The sequence below is a fragment of the Chelonoidis abingdonii genome, chromosome 1, assembly GCF_003597395.2.
Source record: "Chelonoidis abingdonii isolate Lonesome George chromosome 1, CheloAbing_2.0, whole genome shotgun sequence".
In the NCBI taxonomy this organism is placed as follows: domain Eukaryota; kingdom Metazoa; phylum Chordata; order Testudines; family Testudinidae; genus Chelonoidis; species Chelonoidis abingdonii.
The window spans coordinates 31,788,620-31,800,761 of record NC_133769.1 but is presented as its reverse complement, the minus strand read 5'-3'; the positions used below and the strand labels follow the sequence as shown (position 1 = coordinate 31,800,761).

Below are 12,142 nucleotides of genomic sequence, written 5' to 3'. Positions count from 1 at the left end.
TGAGTTTCGCTGGCTCCACTCTTTAATTTTGTTCTTGGAAGCCTCATATTTCAATACTAGTATAATACAATCATGGGCCAGAGATCAGACACATGTATAGCAGTACGTTGACATTATCAAGAAAAGAAATTAACTGAAGTAATTTTAATAGCTGGAGCAGAGGTGTCAAGCTCAATCAATCAATGGGGAAGGAGGAATTCTAATTTTAGTTATGATCCATGGGCTGAAGCATAAATTTTGGACTTCATCCTCCCTCCCATCCACATTAGAACACCCACTGATGTTAGTGAAATGCTTGCACAAAAGTCAAGGATAGAATCTGGCTTATGCATGGTATCTAAACTATTAGTTACTATTATTTAGTTAAGTTCTTTCTTGTCATATTCAGCATCATGAAGTGAAATAATATAGCTGTGTTCCAAAGAGGGGGCATTTCTATCTTTAGTTTCTTCCCATCCTCTTCCGTCTGTTTCTTTCCCTGTTCCTTGTATTTGCGCCTCTCCTCTGCATTTCCTTCACTGCAGCAATTTCCAACTTTCACTCCCCAAACCTCCCTCCCAAACTCTTTCCATCCACTAAAATGATCACCAAAGCAACAATGAATGCCGACCTCAAAGTGTTATTGTAACTGACTCTCCAATGAGATAAAGAGGAACTGTGAAGCCCCAGACCTCTCTGACCCATTAATTCAGGCTCTCTGGAGACTCAGGAAGGTAATGTCGCATTGGTTTGCCCTCGGTTCGCATTTGGAAGGATTTCTGTACAATTATGAGAGCTTGAAGCTTTCACTTTTTTTATTTTTTTTAAAGTCAGATGAGATTTTGTATAATCTGAGGATATGTCAGACTTATGTGCAGTGCTGGGGAGGAGCCTATGGTCGTGGTACACATAGGTACCAGTGACGTAGGGTAAAATAGGAGAGAGGTGCCGGAGATCAAATTTAGGCTGCTAGGTAAGAGCTTAAAATCCAGAACCACCATGGTAGCATTCTCTGAAATGCTTCTAGTTCCATGTGTAGAGCCAGTTAGACAAGCAGAACCGCAAGGTCTCAATGAGTGGATGAGATGATGGTGTAGGAAGGAGAGTTTTAGGTTTATTAAGAAGTGGGCAACACTTGAGGAAAGGAAGAGCCTATACAGGAAGAATACACTCCACCTAAACCACAGCAGAACTAGACTGCTGGAATGTAAAGCCAGGAGGTGCAGAGGAGTACATTGTTCAGACGGAGAGGTCTCTTAGGAATGGATCTACTAACAGGGATTCTCTATTTCTTAGAAAAGGGGAGAGGATACAAGTTGAGTACAGGTAGGAGCTTAAGAGAAACAGTCAAATATAAAGTTCCTTTCAACTACACCACATGAAGGCACACAACTAAATATTGACAAATTTTATAAGTGCTTGTATATAAATGCAAGAAGCCTAAATATCAAGATGGGTGAATTGGAGTGCCTAGTATTAAATGAGGATATCGATATAATAGGCATCAGAAAAACTTGGTGGAATGATTATAATCATAGGGACATGGTAATACCAGGATGCAGAACATATAGGAATGATAGAGTAGGTCATGCTGGTGGCGGAGTGGCATTATATGTGAAGAAAGCAGAGTCAAATATAGTAAAAATCTTAAATGAATGAAAGCATACATACCACAGAATCCCTGTGGACAGAAATTCCATGCTTGAATAATAAGAGTTCAGCAGTAGGAATATATTACTGATCACCTTACCAGGATGATGATGGTGACTGTGAAATGCTAAGGGAGATTAGAGAGGCTACAGAAATAGAAAACTCAATAATAACGGGGAATTTCAACTATCCCCATAATGACTGGGTACATGTCAGCTCAGGACAGGATGCAGAGATAAAATTTCTAGACACCATTAATGACTTCTTGGAGCAGCTAGTCCAGGAACCCACAAAGGGAGAAGCAGTTCTTGATTTAGTCCTAAATGGCACACAGGATCAGATCCAAGAGGTGAATATAGCTGAACCACCTGGTAACAGTGACCATAACATAATTAAATTTAACATCCTTGTTGAGGGTAAAATTCCAAAAAAGTAGCATTTAACTTCAAAAAGGGGAACTGCACAAAAGTGAGGAAGCTCATGGAATGGAAATTAAAAGGACAAAACATAAGAGTGAAATGCTTGCAAGCTGCATGGAAACTTTTTAAAAACACCAACTAAGCTCAAACTAAGTGTATACCCCAACTAAAACAAAAATAGCAAGAAGACTAAGAAAATGCTACCATGGCTAAACAACAGAGTAAAAAGAGGCGGTTAAAAGCTAAATGGCATCTTTTAAAAACTGGAAGTCAAATCCTACTGAAGAAATTAGAAAGAATCATAAATTCTGTCAAGTCAAGTGTAAAAATATAATTAGGTAGGCCAAAAAGAATGTGAAGAGCAACTAGCAAAAGACACAAAAACTAACAGCATCTTTTTTTTTTTTTTAAGTACATCAGAAGCAGGAAGCCTGCCAAACAATAAGTAGGGCCACTGGATGATTGAGGTGCTAAAGGAAGACAAGGCTGTTGCTGAGAAGCTAAATGTATTCTTTGCATCAGTCTTCACTGCAGAGGATATGAGGGAGATTCCCACACCCGAGACATACTTTTTTTCATGACAAATCTGAAGAACTGTCCCAACCTGAGGTGTTGATAGAAGAAATTTTGGAACAAATCAATAAATTAAACAGTAATGAACCACCAGGACCAGATGATATTCACTCAAATGTACTGAAGGAACTCAAATATTAAATTGCAGAACTACTAACCGTGATATGTAACCTACTGCCTAAATCAGCCTCTGTACCAGATGATTGAAGGATAGCTAATGTAACACCAATGTTTTTGAAAAGGCTCCAGAGGTGATCCTGGCAATTACAAGCCAGTAAGTCTAACTTCAGAACCAGGCAAATTGGTTGAAATTTACACATTTATCAGACACATAGATTAACACGGTTTGTTGGGAAAAGTCATCATGGCTTTTGTAAAGGGAGAATATGCCTCACCAACCTATTAGAATTCTTTGAAGGTGTCAACAAAGATGTGGACAAGGGTGATTACAGTGTATTTGAACTTTCAAAAAGCCTTTCACAAAGTTCCACACCAAAGGCTTTTAAGAAAAATAATGAGTCACGGGATAAGAGGGAAGGTCCTCTCATGGATTGGTATCTGGATAAAAAATAGGAAACAAAAGATAGGAATAAATGGTCAGTTTTCAGAATGGAGGGAGGTAAACAGCAGGATCCCCCAAGGATCTGTACTGGGACCAGTGCTCTTCAACATATTCACAAATGACTGGAAAAAGGGATAAACATGGAGGTGGCAAAATTTGCATATGATACAAAATTACTCAAGCTAGTTAAGTCTAAAGCAGATTGCAAAGAGTTATAAAGGGATCTCAGAAAACTGGCTGACTGGACAACAAAATGGCAGATGAAAGTCAAGGTTGATAAATACCATTAGAAAACATAATCCCAGCCATACATACAAAATGATCTGAAAACATCCACTCAATGTGGAACTACCGCCAAAAAAGTGAACAGAATGTTGGGAATCATTAGAAAGAGATAGATAATAAGACAGTAAATATCATAATGGCACTATATAAATCCATGGTACACCCACACACGGAATACTGTGTCGAGTTCTGGCCATCCCATCTCAAAAAAGATATATTAGGATTGGAAAAGATAAAGAGAAGGGCAACAAAAATTATTTGGGGTATGGAACAGCCTTCATAGGCGGAGAGATTAAAAAGACTGGGACTGTTCATCTTAGAAAAGAGATGACTAAGGGGTGATATATGTTAGAGGTCTATAAAGTCATGAAGGCGTTGAGACAGTAAATAAGAAAGTGTTATCTACTCCTTCACATAACACAAGAACCAGAGGTCACCTGATTAAATTAATAGGCAGCAGATTTAAAACCAATTAAAGGAAGTACTTCTTCATACAGCCTGTCAAACCTGTGGAACTCATTGCCAGGGAAAGCTGTGAAGGCTAACATTATAACTGAATTAAACAAAGAATTAGATAAGTCCAGGGAGGACAGGTCCATCAATGGCTAATAGCCAAGATGGCTAAGCCTCTGACTGCCAGATGCTGGGACTGGACAACAGGGGATGGATCACTCGATGATTGCCCTTGACTGTTCATTCCCTCAGAAGCCTCTTGCATTGGCCAGTGTTGGAAGACGGCATATTAGGCTAGATGGACCACTGATCTGACCCAGTATGGCCATACTTACATTTCTTATATCTACATTGCAAAAAAAGGTGTCTTTTTAACTCAAGTTAGCTAACTCAGGTTAAAATAGCATTTTAACTTGTGTTAGCAGCTCAAGTTCAACCACAGGCTCCCTTATAGGCTTTAACTTGAGCTGCAAAACTGACTTTGCTGTGTCTTCACTGATATTTTAAACTGAATTAAGAACACTTCTTTTCTACAATGTAGACATACCCTTAATGTTTTCATGTAGAGCACACAACTACATCATGTGGGCCAGGTCTGAAACGTGGGCTTTATGCTTGACATCACTGCTGGTGTTTAATATCCAAGATCAGAATCTGTCTCTATATACTTACACAAGAAAGCTCCACCAGTTTAACTTAGGGTGTGATTTTTAAACTGATTTAGCTAAACAATTGCAAAAGGCTGTGTGGACCCTCTTATCTTGGTTTAAACCAGGCTTATTTCAGTTCAGTTTAAGCCTATTAGGAATTAGTTTAAGATAAACTGAAATAACTCACACAAGCTGAACTAAGGGTATGTCTACACTACGCGCCGATCCGGTGACTGATCTATCGGGGATCAATTTATCGTGTCTAGTGTAGACGCGACAAATCGATCCTCGAGCACTCTCCTGTTGACTCCGGTACTCCACAACCGCAAGAGGCACATGCGGAGTCAACGAGGGAGCAGCAGCAGTTGACTTAGCGCCGTGCACATGCCGGGGTAAGTAGACCTAAATACGTCGACTTCAGCTATGCTATTCTCATAGCTGAAGTTGCATAGCTTAGGTTGATCCCTTCCCCTCCCCGCCCTCCCCCGCCACCCCAGGGTAGACCGGGGCTAAGAGAGTGCCCACAAAGGGGCCTGCACCTATTTAACTAAGCCAGTAAAAACCGATTTAAGTTAAAATGGTGTAATTTTCCAAGTAGACAAGACCTTACCAAAACAAACAGTACAGTACTGCAGACATGTGGGGTACTGCATCTAAATAATTCTATTTTAAAAGAATATCTGGATATTTATCTCTGACACCATGGTATTGAATTAGGGCTGGGTTTTTACTCTTAAAAAATGGAAAAAGTCCATCACATCAATGGGAGCTGGCTTGAGCTCTCAAAAGGGACTTTTATATTCAGGCAAACTGCAGGAAGTGAACATCTACAGAAATAAATAATCTACATTACAGGATGTTTTTGCTTTTTCTTACTATTGTAGATCGTCTTCCTACCCCGTCCTACTATTATTTCAGCTCCTTACAAAGAAGTAGTAACCTCCCATTCTGCTGTGATAGGACCTATTTTGATGCAACAGAGTTGGCACTGCAACTTTACTGCTGGATCCAGTAGGAAGCAGAGATGGATTTTAAGAGGTAACCTTGTTTCAACAACAAATATCAGCAATAACTTGGAAGAGTAACAAGCAATTTTTTTAATAATGTAGAAAGTAAATTAATACAAGTTCTAATGGAAGAAGAGTATTAAACAGATACCTACAATGTGGAAGTCACTAAGAACTGTTTGAGACAAAAGCTTTATAAGTCATCTGCTGAAGTATGATCAGTAAAATACAGAAATAAGAGAAGTCCACTACTGAGCAGAACAATTTGCTACAGAGGCTCAACTATAATGTGTCCAAAGTTTGAATTTAGAGAATTTTATTTTGCCTCATTGCTAATTATTTTTCATAATGGATACAATTTAGAAGATGCAGTGAAGCAAAAAGGTATTACCTGAACCTTGGATGCCAGGTCATAACCCTTGATGTTATTAAATCTTGGCGCTCCAACAGTCTCATCTTACACACTAAATGCTGAAACAAGTAGGTTTCTCAGCCTATCCTGATCATCATTCCCCCCTCTGCATCACCAATATCATTCCTTCTGAGCATATTCTACTTGTAAAAGCAATGAAGCCATCAGCATATGTTAACAATCGCTGTCAGCAGTGTTTTACTGTTTATTTCTGCCATCTCAAGCACATGCTAGAAAAATATGAAACTGTTAAAACTAACAGCAAGTGTACACTTAACAGTGAAGACTTCCATGAAAAAAACAACAACAATAGTTTGATAGGAACAGGACAGATGGGACCTGGTGAAAAATGCCTTACTTCAGCATCTATAACCTAAAGATAGCTATGGGGATAGCCAGCTATATTTTTCATATTATTGAATGTGGCAAGCGCATTCAGCTTACATGTGACAGAATGTGAGGTTAGTATCTAGAAAGCAAAAAGTTCCCTGCGTGTGAATGGCTGACAACAATAGTAATCTCAGTACATAAATAGTGAGAAAAGATTTGTCCCCAAAGTTAAATTTGTTAAATAAAATTCAGTAATTATTATTAAGTGATTATCAATCATTAAAAACTATTCTTCAGCTAAAGTGTACTGTAGTTGGAAAGGCACCGACAGGACTCATATGCATGTTCACAGTGTTATTTTGATCATACACTATTGATAAAAACCTTATCTATTTTAATATTTACTCTAAATTTAGGCTGCTCCATTTTAAACACAGTAAATACAAAATACATCTTAAGTTTTTTTTTCCACCCAGTCATTAAGACCGTGACCTTTATTATTAACTACAAAATGTAAGTTTACATGAGATTGCTTTGTTTTAATAGGCTTTACTTTGGATTTACAATGTGTTTCTTTTTAAGGTCTTGTTGACATTTCAGAAAAGATTTTTCCCTCTAGAATTTGCATTTCACACAACACTAACAAAACAGAAGCATCCATGGTATCAAATGATTGCATCCACTATTTACAAACAAACCTAAAGTAGTTTCGCTAAAGAAAACTACTTAAAAATGTCTCAAAATATATTAATTACAACAGCATATGTATGCTTCATTGGGGGGCTGTGGAGGTATAGAAGGAACAGATTTGTGAATGCTACTTGGTTAGTCTGAAATCAATTGTCCCCCTTTGTAAAATTCAAAATTAGAGATTACAAGAAATTGGCAACATGCATTTTTTTAAAAAAGCACAAGGTAATTAGTACAGCTTGGCCAAACTTACATGCTGCCTATTTTAGAAGGTAAGCCAGATGGTAGGGGAATGAGGTCCCTTTCCCTAGCAGAAGTATCACTTGTATCAGTATACATCCCACTCTCTTGCACTTCTGCAACAGGTGTAAGAGGGCCGGGCAAAATGGTGTCTGCTGCATTACTGGCAGAAGCTAAATCGCTGCTATCTGCATAAAGCAATTCCATCTGGGTAGTGGTCCTCCGGCGGGCCTGGATTTAAAATAAACAAACAATCAACTCTTTTTTAAACATAAGAGTATTGATAGAGTGCGCCAGTGATATATTTTTAAGCCCATTCTTAATTTTTACTATTCAGTAGTTACACTAGTTATACTTAACTGTCAACTCTCCTTGGAAACTAAATCACGGAGTTTGCTTTTAATCTGTTTAGTTGGCTTCAATGAGAGCAGTATGGGGATCAAGGTCATGTTTCAGCAGAATAAAATATTTATTTGACATGATGTGCAGTCATCTGCCCATGTTACAAAAGGAGGGAGATGGTGTGAAATAGATACCAGGAAATGAGGAGATGCCAGTTTCAATAAACGTAGTGTTATGGAAGAGCTAACAAAATAACAAATTTAACTCTGTCCAGTATCATCATTCTGCAGAGTTAACCAGGTTCAGTGTGTGAACAATGGTGTTTCTGAGTAGCTACAGAATTATGGGTCCTGTTTAATTAGCAAATCTCTGTAAACTGCTGCCTCCTAAGTATCCCTCGTTGCCAGAGTTGACTGTGCTGAGGTTCTGCCTTCATTTCCCAACTTTTCAGGGATCTCTTAACCAACTTAGCAAAACAAACTCTTCTCAAGTTCAGCAACACCCCTCTCTGGGGCTAGATTTATTAATATTCAAAAATAAAAAGTTCTCAAATCCCGATCAAGAGCATACTCCCAGTCTTCTTGATGGGCATCTCCCAAGCCTTTCCTTCCTGAAGCCTTTTCTCTGAAAAGTCAGGGTTTCCTGCTGGAGTCTACTTGCTCCCATCTGCCATTCCCTGTCTCAGCAGGTCTCTGCTGAAGCCTCTTACTTTACCTTCTCTCTGATTGTCTGTCCCTGAGACCCCCTCACTTTGCAGCTTCCTGCTGTTCTATATAGGGGAATCCCCTTCTCTGTTCCCAACTGGTTCCACTAATCAAACCCCACAGCTCATCCCGAGTGAGGCAGGCATGACTAACTGTATGGCGCTGGCCAGCCTCATGCCTCCAGCCTTAAAGGGGCAGGCCACCTCTTTACAGCACCCAGTTCAACAAAGCACATTTAACTGTAAGTATGTGATAATCCCATCCATATTCAGTAAAGCATCAAGGAATATGCTTTGTTGAAGAATGGTCTAAAAGCATAGGAAATGTTTCAATATAAAACAACTTTTTCTATGCTAAATGATCACTGTGCATCTCTGACTTGGAGAAGCATTGCTGTTTGCAACATTTGGAAAGAGAAGGTGCAGCTGTTGTGCGACTGACAGCCACTATACAACATGAACATCTTGAAGATCAGAAAAGTAAGGGGCACAACGAATGGAGCTTTACTTCAAACAAGCTTAGACCTTAAAAAATACCCAGTAGTTGTGCATCTTTACTGACAACATTTGAGGAATATAACATACAATGTTGCCGTCTCAAAGTCTTTAATTACTAAGAATACTGAAACTACTATACCAATTTTTATTTCTACGATCTAAAAAAACTTTAGAACGTTTTAAAATGAGAAAGAGAAATTCTTGAAGTATAGAGAATTTTTTTTAAATATTGTACATATTTCAAAAACTTTTTTTTTTAGTTTCTAGGTACTGGAGTTCATCTCAGGGAAGGAATGTCTGATTTTAAAAGTGCAGCTCTAATCTGAGAAGTTACTTTATAAAAATGGTGGCTCTATGCTTATTTTGCGTCAGTGGTTTCTAGACCAAATTTCAAAGTCTATCTGGAATCTGAAAGTCAAACTTGGTTCTTTTTTCCTAACGCATCACCATTCGTAAATAAGATCCTTTAAGCCAAATTATGCCCTCAATAACATTTCTACAACCAGACTGAGGCCCTGATTCAGCAGAGCACTTAAGCAAATGCTTAACTTTAAACATGTGCTTAATTCCCATTGGTGTCAATGAGGCTTAAGCACATAGTTAAGTGCTTGCTGAATTGGAGTGTTGGCAGTAGAAGAAAACATTTTTTCCCCAAAACTGAACAAATTTGATTTGGAAATTTTGAGACAAACATGAAATCCTACAATGCCACTTACAGTCACTTTACAGAGGGGAACGTCACTTTAAAGAAGATTAATTAGGAGTCAAGTGAACAACACTTCACTATGTCAGTGTTGTTGTGAGACTTATTTCATTAACATTTGTAGAAGCGCTATGCATGACTCTCAAAGAAAGTGCTTTACAAAAGTGTTATTACGACAGTGCGTCTTACCTTGCTTTTGGGCTTGACTTCACCACAAAGCTTCATGAGGTCCGAAGACAAGGAACTAAAAAGAGAACAGTGACACTAATTTATTTTTGCAAAACTGAAGTATTTTTTCTTTACTCCTTAGACAATTTTTTTTTTTTTGCTGAATTTGTGGGTAAAATGAGAAGTCGCCAGTATAAAATATATTTTATAATGGATCAATAGTGACTTAGTAAAAGAAAAGAAGTTGCATTTAGTTTTCTGGAAACAAGGCAAGTTATAGAATTTAAAGAGCTCTCTTACCTTCCTTCTGCTCCAGGGCTGTGCAGTGGGGCATCTTCATCAGTACTATCTTCTACATTTTCTAGAAAATTTCCGAAAAGATAATGTCAGAAAGCTCATGCATCATAGGTACGTGGACTGAAAGTGCTTACAAGAAAACAGTGAATACGTTTAATTCATCTACATTTCTCTTCCAGTCAGGAAATATATATTAATGTGGTGATTTTCAAAAGATTGCCAAAGAGCTCACTGGCAGTTCCCATTGAATTTCAGTGAGAGCTAGGCAACAAACTCCCATCAGTTCCTTTGAAAATCTCAGCCTAAGAGTACAGTGTCAAAGAGCATCCTTATATTTTTTGCAGCGCACAATCAATGAAGTGTAAAAAACAGAATGACGTACTTATTAGGGAAATTCTGGAAAAATGGAGGAAGGACAGAAAGAAAAGATTAATAGTGAGTAGTGTGAAATGCATTCATAGTAGACATGACAGCTCTCTCCTCCTCTTCTTTTGGAATTACTCAGATATAGGAAGGGACATCCTAATTCTGAGGAAAAAATCCCTTCCCCACCCCCCGTTTCATTTAGCTAAATGAGCTGGGGACTGTTTTCAATGATTGGGTTGACAAAAGCAAGCACTTTATTAGTATACAAGCATTTAAATTTTAGAAGAGTATGATACCACCCTAAAGAACAGCTCCCTATAGAACTACAAACTCTATATTTAAACTGTGTGCAAAAAAAGGCTGTGCAGTAGAACGGACTCTTCTAACAAAACAGATACAAACATTGGTCTGTTCACATAAGACAACACCAGCATGCATGTCATTCACTGTAACAGTAAATCATAAACATCAGATTAACAAATTTGCATGCAAACAATGCAAGATGGTACATTAAGTCAACCAGTCCAGTATTTATGTACTTTTGATATTAAAAACAATGTAATTTAAACACACAAAAACTAAGAAATGTGACAAAGGAAAACAGAACAATATAATGTATTGCCTTATGCGAGAAGGCAGTAGCACTTATTTGCATTTTAACTGAGTACAGTATTACTTTAGAACTCTTTTAAAAAAAATGCAGTAAATGCAATATTTAAATCAAGTCCCTTAATTATTCAGTACATTCAAATAATCCCATGGATTAAATATTGTTTTGCTGAAATCTAAAGTCACTTTATTACACAACAATAAATAAAGTCTATAATTTTCCTTACTTGTTTTCTTACATATCCCTTGGGTTACAGGAGACCTGGATTTGAGTCCCTGCTCTGAAATAGGCACAGCAGGATAGCTCCAACAAGAGAGGATGAGAAATCTATAAACCCCAGAACAGCCAACATCCTGGTGGTCACGGCTAGGAGATCTGTGTTCAAGTGTCTGATCCAAATCGGGTCCCAGTGACACACCACAAATGAGTACCCCAACTACTGGGCGATTCTGTGGTGCATCTCAGCCTCTTTCTCTCTAGAAACTCCATCCTTGGACCTGAGAAACTTCTTGATGAAACTTTCATCTAACCTTGTATATTCCCATAGTTTTGGTTTCAATAAATCAGCATTTTTCTGACCAAAAAAAAAGTTTCATCGAAAAATTCCCTACCAGCTCTATTATAAATGTTATACCAGGCTTGTCTACATATTTATCAAAGTTCATTATTTTGAAAGAAGTAGGAAAGATAGCCCTCAGCTGAACCACATACAGTAGTGAGTAAATTGGGCTAATTCAAATGCTGCTTTTTTGTACACATCAGACTATCCACATCCAAAAATGCTTCCACAATCTCCAAAGACCTTGTCAACCTAAACCCAGATGATGCATCTCAACTTTTGTACTAGTTTAACAATATAACTTTAGTTATTGGATAAAAATAACAATATTACAAAGCCAGACATGTAACAGGAATACTACTTCAAATTTTCTCCTTTTGTTCCTCTTTAGATTTTGAGACCACATTGAGCCTTCTGTAAGTATTTCATTAATATATGTCTGCAGAAGAGAGGAAAGATAAGACAGAAGAATACCTTTCTTTCTAGCAAGACCTCCAAAACACTGAGGATAAAATTAACTTATTTCCCAGTTACTTATGGACACTAGGGCTGAATTTAATCCTTCACCCTTGCCACAAAATGCTTACAACCGAATTTTCATACATAACACAACAAAATAAAAGCTAGACAATCAAAAATACTGTGG

General features: G+C 37.9%; 1 protein-coding gene across 1 annotated transcript in view; it reads right to left on the bottom strand.

Annotated features, from left to right (window-relative positions):
• The window catches only part of KIF21A (kinesin family member 21A), a 157,948-nt gene that overhangs the window by 24,291 nt on the left and 121,515 nt on the right, over positions 1-12,142 (bottom strand). The window contains 3 exon segments of the mRNA XM_032803988.2: positions 7,264-7,481; positions 9,686-9,740; positions 9,965-10,025. Of these exon segments, the coding sequence (XP_032659879.1) occupies positions 7,264-7,481; positions 9,686-9,740; positions 9,965-10,025 (334 nt within the window).